Source organism: Scophthalmus maximus, chromosome 7, assembly GCF_022379125.1.
Source record: "Scophthalmus maximus strain ysfricsl-2021 chromosome 7, ASM2237912v1, whole genome shotgun sequence".
Taxonomy (NCBI): domain Eukaryota; kingdom Metazoa; phylum Chordata; class Actinopteri; order Pleuronectiformes; family Scophthalmidae; genus Scophthalmus; species Scophthalmus maximus.
The window spans coordinates 18,277,340-18,289,408 of record NC_061521.1 but is presented as its reverse complement, the minus strand read 5'-3'; the positions used below and the strand labels follow the sequence as shown (position 1 = coordinate 18,289,408).

At 46.7% G+C, this 12,069-nt stretch overlaps 1 protein-coding gene across 5 annotated transcripts in view; it reads left to right on the top strand.

Annotated features, from left to right (window-relative positions):
- The window catches only part of furinb (furin (paired basic amino acid cleaving enzyme) b), a 76,489-nt gene extending 64,669 nt beyond the window's left edge, over positions 1–11,820 (top strand). For all 5 annotated transcript variants that reach the window (XM_047333090.1, XM_047333091.1, XM_047333092.1 and 2 more), the window contains 8 exons: positions 1,479–1,691; positions 3,886–3,986; positions 5,734–5,837; positions 6,536–6,653; positions 6,881–7,060; positions 7,761–7,888; positions 8,362–8,490; positions 9,473–11,820. In XM_047333090.1, coding sequence (XP_047189046.1) covers positions 1,479–1,691; positions 3,886–3,986; positions 5,734–5,837; positions 6,536–6,653; positions 6,881–7,060; positions 7,761–7,888; positions 8,362–8,490; positions 9,473–10,182 — 1,683 coding nt within the window. In that variant the 3' untranslated portion in view covers positions 10,183–11,820. The remainder of the gene's footprint in view (positions 1–1,478; positions 1,692–3,885; positions 3,987–5,733; positions 5,838–6,535; positions 6,654–6,880; positions 7,061–7,760; positions 7,889–8,361; positions 8,491–9,472) is intronic.
- Positions 11,821–12,069: the final 249 nt, after the last annotated feature.

The window sequence follows — 12,069 nt, the reverse complement described above, 5'->3', positions numbered from 1 at the left end:
TGTGGATGAAATGGTATGTATTTCTTTTCTCTCACCTTATTTCTTTCTTGCCATCAAGTGTTTCATTGTTCCTGCTCTGCGTGTGGGTTTGCACGGGAGGTGCCTCCACGCCCATTTATCGCTTTGCCTCACCGCATGTGTTCCGTTGTTCCTTCTTTTGTGCTCTAAAATGAATTTTTTATCCACCCACTTTGGTTCAAACTAAAGAAAAAGAGTGGGGGAAAAAGTAATTTAATCTTTCAGTTTCATTCTGAATGTCACAGTGTCTGCATCAGCACTTTCATTTTTAATTTGTTCGGTTAACTTTTTGAATGACAGGCTGTGATTAATGTGGAATAGAAAATGTGAGTTACAAGTGAATGCGGTCTCGTATTTGGTATATAAAGCACACAAAAGTGTCTCGCAGAAAACCAGATCAAATACGAAGAGATAATGAGGTCTAACAAACAAGAAAGAATTGTTGGGAAATATATTTATATATTTACAAGATGAAAAGTGCAATAAATCATGACAGCAAAATAAAAAAGTCTGTATGACTTTAACAAAAGGACACTGAAGTCATTCTAGACCCGGAGGCGCCTTCAGAGCTGTGGAGCCATGATAGCAGATGCCCTGCTGCCATTTGTCTCCGTCTCCAGCTCGGCCCCAGAGACAGTCAGCAGCAACTGGTCAGCAGACCCCACGGGCTACGATCTGCAGCACGCCGAGAGAAAAGGTCAGCGGTGTAGGGGGCAGACCAACCCGCGCCTTGAAAATAAGCAGTAAAACTTTAAAAAAAACGATTCTAAAGGTCAGAGGTGACAAGTACAGGGAGGCCAAACAACGGAGGAAGAGTGAAACTGCTTCTCCACGAGCTGAAAGCGCTCCATCGATTTCAGTGGCTACAGCGATGTAATCAGCTGGAGAGCAGATGCGTGACAAAGGGGTTTGTGTGTCTTTGATGAAAAGGAACAAAATAATCTCAGCGATGCTCCTGAGTTGACAAATGACACCTTTTGTTACGGAAATAAAATAGTTTAGTGCCGTTTTATTCTGAGTCATAAACCAACCCCGTGACTTCTCGCCTCCCGTTGGCGGTGCAAAATCTGGAACTGGACTAAATGTACGTCTCTTGTATTTTTGTTTATTTTACGAGCGCGCAGTCACACTGCCAGATGTCAGGATGTCATTTATCAGGCCCCTAAATTAAATTCAGCTCCAGTAGATTTTGTAATTACATTCCTTCTATTTGTTATCTGATGTTCTGCCGCAATAATTCCCCTGTCATTATGATGTATTAATAAGAGCTGTGCCTACAGCAGCACAGTATTTCTGGAAGAAAGCACATAAATGACAAGGCGTTTAGGCATCGAGACCAACGTCTTTGTCAAAGGCAATTTTACACACTTCTTAGTTTTTCTCTCTCTCTCTCTCTCTTGTAAACACGTGTGGATCACAACTGTGTGAATGTACTGGGGGGTTTTTTTTCTTTATCGCAGGGACGCAGCGGACTGGGCTCCATCTTCGTGTGGGCCTCGGGGAACGGTGGCCGGGAGCAGGACAGCTGTAACTGCGACGGCTACACCAACAGCATTTACACCTTGTCCATCAGCAGCACCACGCAGTCCGGCAACGTGCCATGGTACAGCGAGCCCTGCTCGTCCACCCTCGCTTCCACCTTCAGCTCTGGAAACCCGGGGGAGAAACAGATAGTGGGTGGACACACACACACACACACACTTTGAGCAAATTTTGGCTAGGATTCTTCTTACACTTCCTGTCTTTAGCACACTGTAAATTTCAGCTCTACAAAAAGTAGCAAACTAAATCCTGCACACTGTCGATTTAATCAATAGTATTTTTATTTTTTTTGCAATGTTTTAGTTCTAGACATTCATTACTCCATATATAACAGTTTCTAATACCACATTAAGCTAGGGAAAAAATACTTTATTGTAACCACTAAAATAATACTAAATAGTAAATGTACCTCAAACTTCTTACATTAAATGGGTGAATTATGATCAAATGAGTGCTGAAGGCCCCAAAGTCTGAGCTGCATTTTGAAAAAGATAAATTCCCAAATATATTGCAGATTATTTATATTTTTACCATCGTGGAAGTGGTCCGCAAACTTAAGACAAGCTGCACCGCCCCCATTACTGCACAGAATGCAGGGCACTGTTTGTCTGTTTATTAAAAGTTTATTAATTTTGATCGTATCACGTGACCAAATCGCACCAAATTCGACACTGCACTTCTTCCTTGGGCCTTCAACAGTCCACCTGCCAAGTGTGAAGCCGATGATGAGATGAAAGGCTCTTGAGATACGCGAGCAACATACAGAAAGACAGATTCCTTAGATATACAGTAGCAGTGAGAGACAACATCCATATATAACCAGAGCCCTTTGTAATAAACACATCAACACCACATCAAATCTGCCTCTATCCCATGATGACTGCCTACATTATATTAAGTCATCCATACATCTCACGCCTCTCACGCCTCATTAGTCACGTTCACAATATGAACCGTGTTCAAGTGTTCGTCCACAATAATCGTGTCTCTCAAATCATAAAAAAACAGGGTTCCGACTGTCAGAATCACAGGGACTAACGTGTGACGTACAGTGAGGGAAGCTGACGAACACGGATATGCCGCATTGCTTCCCTCACGCCGAGTGTCGGCTGAATAAAGACTTGGCTCCAGGACATAGAATGACATTAAACAACCACAATTCTGCCATTGCCTCTAAAACACAACAGGAGCGCGCTGCAGGCAACACAACACACAACTCGTCAAATGGGTCATTTTGAACAATACCTTCAGCGGTGGATTTTGATTTGTATCGAGGCCGTCATTTGTTGTATCAGCGAGTCCATGCTGTTTTTCCTTTTGTCCAAAACTACTATTTATGTTCACTTTATGTTGTGGCTCTTTGCGTTTGCCACATTCGTGTGTAGACTGTCAAGTCCCAAGCGAGACGGCGTGGACTGACAAGTAGCTCGTTCGGTGGACAGATACACTGACGCAGCAGCTTTGGATCTCTGGAGGTCACCGATGTTGCCAACAAGAGAAAAACAAAAGCAGTTTCCAGTAACTGTAACCAGGCATATACACACAGTGTGTGTGTGTATGTGTGTGTGTGTGTGTGTGTGTGTGTGTGTGTGTGTGTGTGTGTGTGTGTGTGTGTGTGAGAGATATAAACACTTATCACTTACCGTTTCAAAAATTTTAGGATTTTATAAAACTGAGAAAAGCAGAAAATACTCACTTTTGAAAAGAGGGAACCATCAAATATTTGGACTCTCCCTGATAAATAATCCATTTTCCTGAGATGAACAGTTGGCCAGCAGCGACACCAGCCCTCCCTTTGTTTACTCCTCTTGACACGTAGACGTCATGTCATAATGGCCATTAGTGCCACAATCTTGTTGGGGGCCAAAAGTTGCAAACCGAGAATCTGTCCCTGACCCCTCGCAGCTCGCCTCGCCCCTCCGGCTTCTCTTGTCATCTCTGACGTGTCCTCATCGTGACCCACACAGGCCTCATTAACTCCCTGGCAGAGACAGAGAGCAGAGGTGCGCGCAGAGGGGCATCGCACTTCGTCTCACCGCTACCCGACCTGGCCGGGCTTGATTTGGCTGACATTCACGGGCCCCGGCTGTGACCCTTTGGCTGAGATCCACTGGCCTGAGACTAAAACATGCCTGCTGCTTCTCTTCGCCTCTTCCTCTTCTCTTCACATCCCCTCCCCTCCCATGGCTTAACACTCCACCTCTCTCACGGTGAATCTCCCTCGTACTGACGTTTTTAAACACAACATGTCTTATTAAGCGTGTTTCTCCTCCTGTTTTTTTCTCTCTTTTTTTGGGCACTTCTCTCCTCTATCCTGTCTCCAAGGTGACCACAGACCTGAGGCAAAAATGCACAGACTCTCACACAGGCACGTCTGCATCAGCCCCGCTGGCTGCTGGGATCATCGCTCTGGCCCTGGAGGCGAAGTGAGTGAGAGCAACACCATCACCTTGGTGTTGTTTTGTGTTTTTTTACATGAGAAAAATAATTAATGAATTATATTCACAACCTCACGCTCTGTGATGATGTCACTGGGTACAGCCAGTGCAGGTTAAAAAAAAAAAAAAAAAGATGAGTGGTGTGGGGAAAAACGCTCATCCGAAACACTTCCTAGTGTCCTTAGCAACACAACAGCCCAGTGTGAGGTGGATCGGATGAGCAGCTGTTGAGAAAAAGAACCGAAGGACAAACCTGAAAGACAGAGTTTTCTGAATTTTGATATGCTCCGTGTGCGTGCGTGCGTGCGTGCGTGCGTGCGTGCGTGCGTGCGTCGGCGCTGGCATACATCCTGGTTCTGTTTTTTTTTTCTCCTCTGCAAATAAAGCTTTTGATAATCAGTTAATTAGCATGACAAATCAGCAGCTGCCGCCAACACAGACGTCTAAATACCTGTGGGGGAGCAGCGGGGAAGATTTTCAACTCGACTGCGTCCCTCGTTATTAGTCACCCTGGACTCCAGGTGTCGGCAGCTCTGACCTGTGCTCCGTCATGGCGGTATCCTTTGGTCGTATCTTGCGCGTCGTGTTAAAAGTACGTCCCCCTTTATCAAGCGGCGGCGGCGCTCTGCTCTGCTCTGCTCTCCATCATTGTCCTCATTTCCACATAAGCGACGAGCCGACAGGCGTCACATCATTACCACCGGTGTTAGCTCACAGCCCAGTTTCAGTTCAGGTCCAAATGTACGTACACCCCCAGTTTATCTCAGCACTGTCACCTCTAATATCGAGAGAGGAGAGTGACTGACACCGTGTAGACACTTTCAACACGCACACACACACACACTCTCCTGACAGATAGCAGTAATAATTTTGTCCCGTCCCTGGTTTATCAGACTGGGAGCACACTGGAATTCACAGAGATGGAATCATTTAATAGGTAGAGTGTTTTGGAGAATGTTTTATTCGCTGTCGGCTGAGGTGACATTGACTTTTTCTTTTTCTTTTTTTTCCTTGGGCGGAGGGGGTCGATGTGAGATGTGGATGTGCTGATGCAGAGTGGCGGATGTGGCGTTTCTCTATTTCTGTCGACCATGGTGTTGCACTCGGTCAGCAGGGTTTGATTATCTTAACCCACAGAGCGGCTTTTGTTTCCTCACTCGTGACCCAGAGGCCGCTCGGGCAAATGCTTCTCCCGCGTGCCTCTTTATCAATTTATTTGCACTTTTTTGGGGGGGATTGTGCTTCTAATGAGTAGAAGGTGACCCTCAACCCCCTCGATCCCAGACCTCATTAGAAACTATCATTACGGAGAAGTCTAGACTCAGGCCTCTGTGGTGTTATATCCCTTTTTTTTACTGTTCTCCCCGTCCTTTCAACAGAATAGGTTCAAATGTTCCGTTAATACGAGTGTTTTACGCTGGTGTTAAAACCTTAATGTGAGCCCGTATCTTTGTTATGGTTGACTAATAGATCCCTCCGGGCTTCCTCTACATCCCAGTCTAATATTTCATGTATGAATATCCTCTGTGAGCGCGACAGCTGGATCATGTTTCAGTGTGTCTTGTGTTTCTTCCTGACCTTTTCCCACATCCCGTCGCCACATCCCTCTGATGTATCGTCTTCATGCAATTGAGGTCACATCGAAACCTGACTTTTCTCCAAATGTGCACAATGTAGAGAGCTATGACACGACAGAAAGTCAATACGGTCTAATTTGCTTCCTTTGTCTACGCAGTATGAACCTGACCTGGAGGGACATGCAGCACCTGGTGGTGAGAACGTCCCGGCCCGGACACCTCAGCGCCGGAGACTGGAAGACCAACGGAGTGGGACGCAGAGGTAGTGGCTTAGTTGAGCTGCTTAGTTGAGCTTTTTCGGAGCACGGACATTTTCCTGAAATTGAGAGTGAGAATTTGAGAATACAGCAGGAAAAATCTCCCAGAAAATTCACAGCGAGCGATTGGGGCGCGTGGATGACTGTAAACGAAACATGTCCTGCCTCCTGTGTATTCTACCCGGAATGTTACAAAAATGTTCCCGTTGATGTGAACAGGTCTGACTTGGACAGGCTCCTCCTGTGTTCGTTATATGTGAAAGGCAAACTCCAGAGAATGTCCCGACCCAGGAAACGGCTTTAGTCAAGAATGACCACACATTAATAATGCTTTGAAGAGAAATGACTACAACACAGAAGAATAATTAACAATCAGTAAATGTATTTTGATTGTTGGTTGTTTTCCCACCTAAATACACAATAATAAGCTCTTAATAATAATAATACGTTTTTAAACTTCCCACTCTGTTGTCGTCCCCAAACCTTTGGATACTCCGCTCAGTCCGACAGAGCATTACAGTCTCAGTCTCAGTCAGTTGGTCATTAGTACTGTCTGTAGGCAACGGATGTAAAGTACATACACTTCACAGGCTCAAGTAGTTTTAATACAGCCCTTATTTGAGGAGCCAATAAACTGCAAAGCCACAGTATTTGTGTTGAGAATGGATTGCTAATTTCTCCTCCATCTTTTTTTCCCTGGTAGTGAGTCATTCGTACGGTTACGGGCTCCTGGATGCCGGTGCTATGGTGGCTCTGGCGCTGAACTGGACAACACTGGGGCCCCAGCATCAGTGTATTCACACAATGCTGGCAGAGCCAAGGTTAGAAGTGTGACTCGAAGGTGTGTGTGTGTGTGCAGGTGTGTGTGAAAACCGAAGTGAGTTTTAAGACTCATTATGAGCATTGGCTGTTCTATCCGTCACCTGGTTCCCCTCGGAGCTGGGCCGGCTGCGTGAATGTGTAGCAACGGCACTCGTTGTGTGTGTGTGCGTCCACTCCTACAGCCACACATTAACCACTCTCCCCTCCGCTTGTCGAAAACCCGCAGGGACATCGGAAACAAGCTGGTTTTCAGCAAGAGCGTGGACGCCTGCTGGGGACGACCGGAGCATGTCGGCTCCGTGGAACACGTTCAGGCTCGCCTCACTCTCTCACACAACCAGAGAGGAAAATTGGCCGTTCATCTCCTCAGCCCGCTGGGCACACGCTCCACCCTGCTGTTCCCCAGGTGCACACAGTAAAACACACCGCCCTGCACTACTGCCGGGTCCTGATATAAATCTTTGTCTTGACATGTGCATGTGTGTGTAACTCAATTTTTCTTGTGCACAAATACTGCCACGGGACCTCTCTGTGTAAAAACACAATTTGCATTTGAATAGAACAACCAGAATGGTTCTGAGTAGAGCGCGTACATCCGCCAAGGCCCCGCAGTCGCCTCATATTCTGTCAAGCTGCACCAAATTGCACACACACTTATCAGTTATACTTATCAGTTTTTTTTTTCATCATGATCCATCCATCGTTTATTTCCTGGGATATCGTTGACAATGTCCAAAAATGCATTGCAATGTTGGAGGGTAAATGGTCTGTATTCATATAGCGCCTAACATTCACCCATTCACACACTCACATATTCAAACAGCGCTTCAGGGTTAAGTGTCTTGCGCAAGGACGCTTTGGCATGTGGACCGGAGGAGCCGGGGATCGAACTATCCCCCCTCTGGTTAGTGGACGACCCTCTATACCTCCTGAGCCACAGCCACCCTAGGAAAGATGGAGTGGGTTGTTTCTTGACCCATCTTTCCACCAAATTTTCTTGTAAATCCGTTCTGTAGTTTTTGCGTATTCCTGCTGACAAACGTACAAACAAACGAGCAGAAATAACACAAATATGTCGCCTCCTTTTTTTCTCTTTTTTCTTCCAGGCCCAATGACTTCTCCTCTGAGGGATTCAACGACTGGGCCTTCATGACCACCCACTCCTGGGACGAGGATCCACAGGGGGAATGGACCCTGGAGGTAGAAAACGTAGCAGCTGACGGACGTGACTACGGTGCGTTCACTGCCCCCCTCCTCGGTTTTCCTTTTCGTCTGTGTCGCTCCGTCTTTAATGGCTGTTTGTTTGCGAGCAGACGAGAGAGCGCACGGCTCTCGGCAGCAAGAGAAAATTCCTCTGTAAGAAAGTGACTGGCAATCTTTTGATTATCAAAACTTCACATCTTGAGACTTTTTTTCTCCTTTTTTTATATCCCAACTGTCGGTCTGCATTTTCTTTCAAAAAGCAAACTGCAGCATATTGTCATGAAGTGTTAACTCGTTACATCCTCGAGCTTCCCCGTGGCTTTGTTTACTCGGAGCAGCGGGGGAAATGAGACGGGCACACATCTCTTCCTCTGCTCACATCACTTGTTTCCTTTCCTCTTCCTCCATATATCCTCCTCGCAGCCAGTTCGCACTGTTCCCTCTCTTGAGTTTGTTAAAAAATTGATATTCTCTTCCACCTCTCTCCCTCCTCCTTCCTTTCAGGTGTTTTAAATCAGTTCACACTCATCCTTTGGGGCACCGGGCCGAGCGCCGTCAACCCCTCGTCGGCGGATTTCCCTCGGCCGTCCAACAACAGCTGCAAGACCTTCGACGCCCAGCAGATCTGCATCGGTGAGATCATTTTGAACGGGAGGTTTGAGCCGCGACAGTCACTGTTACAGAGCAGGCCGCGCTCGTTATTTTAACTCGTGAAAAAGCGAAGGTTGTGAATACAGATTTTCCCACTTTCAAGCCTCTCACGCGTCTGTTTATGTGAGCTATGAATATGCACGTCGCCATATGTCGTGTGAGCATGAATCAGAGCGTGGGACGTACGGAGGAGCAGCAGGGGAGATAAAACCTGTGGTGGTGCACGAGGTGCTACGCTGTGAACAACTGCTGCAGAAGATGACAGAGGAGGTCGGAAGCTTCTCTCTCAGCCGGGCATTTTCTGACTTTCAATACTTTATATTTATAAAGCTATATTTCTATCATTAGTGGTTACGCTTTGTTTTACCGGTCCCCAGTTTTCTAATAACTTCTTAGAGATGAGCTTGACGACAAAATGTTCAAACAAATTGAACGTCTTTTCTGTGTGGTTGAAAATTTACAGGCAAACATACGATTCAATGAGGTTTTTGACAAGTACGTGAATATTTTAAAATGGATTTAATTCTCAATTTTCACGTTGTCAATATTTTATCAGTTCTTTAAATGAAAATTTCTTTGGAAATCCTCACCTGCGACAATTATATCATTAGGTTTTTTTTTCATAAGAAATTTGGAAAAAAAACTGTTTATGATTTACTTTACTGAGTTTGATAAATAAGTTCATTAAACAACAGAAATTCAAAAGTATTGCATTAATGTAAAAAATTAGGGCTCTGCAAGCTATTCCTATATTATGGATATGTGATATCAGAAATTATATATACACTTCTTTCCTTAAAAGTGAAAATAATCAGCAGATTATAATCATTTTTTCTTGCAGCCATAAATTATATATAAGATGTATATTTTTTCTTCTATAGAAGCTCTAAAGAAATGCTGGATTCCAGTTATTTTCGAAGTTTGAATTTGTTGGATAACCTTCCATGTGCCTCTCTCTGTCTAGAGTGCAGCCCCGGGTTCTCCCTCTTCCTCCAGGGTTGTGTGAAGCTGTGTCCGCCGGGCTTCACCTCTGGGCCGCAGCTGCTCAACCTCTCCCTGGAGAACTGGGTGGACCTGTCCTCCATCCAGGCCTGTCTGCCCTGCAACGCCGCCTGCCACACCTGCTCTGGCCCCGGACCTGCCGACTGCCTGTCCTGCCCGCCTCACAGCCACCTGGTCCTCGCCTCCTGCCTGCACCAGAACCAGGTCCAGCGCAAATCCCCTCTGCCTGGGGAACCTCAGGGCGACGGAGCCCAGCCGGACGAGGAGACCCCAGCCGCGGTGGACGACAACAGCCGAGAGAGCGAGGAACCGCCGGGGCTCGCCGCGGCTCCGTCCACTCGGCTGCCCGCCGTCGTGGCCGTGCTCAGCTGTGCCTTCATCCTGGCTGCCTTTGTCGGGGTCTTCCTCTTGCTGCAGATGCGCACGGGTGGCGCCTCTCTGGGCTGGAGGACCAAACTGCCCTCTGTGTTTTCACAGACGAGGGGGGTGCGGGTGGGCTTCGGCTTTGGCTTCCGCCGAGGACGGGAGAGGAAGACTCGGATATGCTACAAGGGGATCCCCACTGTGTGGGGGGACGAGGACACGGTCGCCTACGAGTCTGAATCAGACAGCGAGGAAGTGGACGTTCACGGCGAGAGGTCCGCTTTCATCAAGACGCAGAGCTCGATCTAGCTGGCCCCACGTGATGCTGCCGCGGCGCGTGACACCGCGAGGTCCTGGTGTGTGTTTAGACCCGACGGAGACGAAACGCAGGCCTTACTGTCCCATCAGCGACCCGTCCAAACGCATTCAAGAGTCGATCATTTGTCTTTTATCTATTTATTTACATTTCTTTACTTATCAGATTAATATTTTGACTCTGTATTTATAATGCATTTGAAAGAAATTGAGGTGTTATTCAATTATTCAGTTGATTAAAGTGATTTAGTATTGTACTTCTTTGACTTTACCTCGGAGGCTTCTCGTGATAAAAGAAAGGTCCAAATGAAAAGCAGCAGTGGCCGATGTTTCCTGAGAGACACCCCGGTCCCAAGTCGAGGTAAAGCCCCCAAAATATAGAGTCACATACATTTCCCATGATGCAGCACAAAAATGTGCTGTTTTTGGGGGGGGGTTTTCGTTAGACTCCCTGGTAAATCCCCATTTCTTTCAAACTCCACACTCCAAGTCAAATTGGGTCCGAACACATGTTCCAGAGTTTGCCTGGAACATGTGACCAACGCAGTGCGGGGAGGTTGTCCGAGTCAGTCCCGCTCACACCAGAAGGAAAGTTTCTGGAACATTCAGGCTGAGGAGCTGGCGCCTGGAATCAGCACCAACTTGCTCGCCCTGAATCATCCCGGAGATTTTGCTGCTGGATTCTCGCATCAGACTCACTCTGACATGTTCTGCACATTTTTTACCAGGGGGGGGCCGGCAGGGAGAGCTCCGGGAGAAATGTCCGGAGCAACACTTGCTGACATACGCGTTCCGAAACGCATCCCCCTCCGGAAAAGTTCAGGAAAATTCTTGGGTGCGTGTCTGAAAGCAGCTATAGTGTGAAATTGATGGAACTGCTCCTTTAAAACCGGTCCCTCAGAGACACCAGGTCATCAGAGATCTGATGAAGTTAAAGCGTCGTTACATGTTGTCAGATGTATCCGATTCTTTTGGGTGGGGGGCTGCAGGTTGAGAAGTCGACGCGCTGTTCAATTATTGTAAGAAGAAACTTTTCCAGTTGAGGACGTGTATGCGGCTTCATAATAAAAACACCCCGCAGGCTGTTTGACGGCAGGAAGCTGTGGAGGAGGCTCTGCCTTCAGTCAGGCTGCACTGTGGGAACTGCCACTAAAGCACAGACATATCAGAAGAAAAAAAAAAAAATCATATCGACTTCTAGCAGTCACACACACACTCACAGTTTTTGAGTGAGATTTAAAACAAAATCACTTATCTGACCTTTACAACGTTGTTCTACTCGGCTGCTGCTGGTAAGAAATGAAATAATTTCTCTCTTCATTTTCCCCACAGAGCAGATATTGATCTCGGGGGCTTCTCTCTCCCGGAAACGTCTCCATCGGGGTAAAGCTTTTTCTTCTTCTTTTCTTTTTTTTCTCCCTCCTCGTCTGCAACAGTAGAGACTCACTGCTACGAGAAGATGAATCGAGAGGCCAGAAAGTGGTCCCAGGCGTGATTACGAAAATGAACAGATCTTGTATATTATTGCATTTTCTATGTTTGTTTTATACCCGTTTTTTATTTGACTGACACATGGATGTTAATATTGTAGAGAAGCTGGAATAAAAAAAAAAATGCTCTGTTGCATATGGACGAAGCGTTAGCGTCTCTCCGTACTTGCCATATTTTGAAAACTACTTTGTCCTCAGGTTCTATGAATCTTTCAATTTCCGCCGCTGACACACAAAACGCCACCCAGGAGAGCAGATGGTTCATTACTTCTTCATGGCCACATGTCACTGTTGTGTGAGCTCGTCTCTCCTCCTCACACTCCGGGTGCTGAAGCTGGAACCGCCTGCCTGCAAAGTCTGTCCCGTCCCCCCCTCCCCCCTCCTCCCTCCT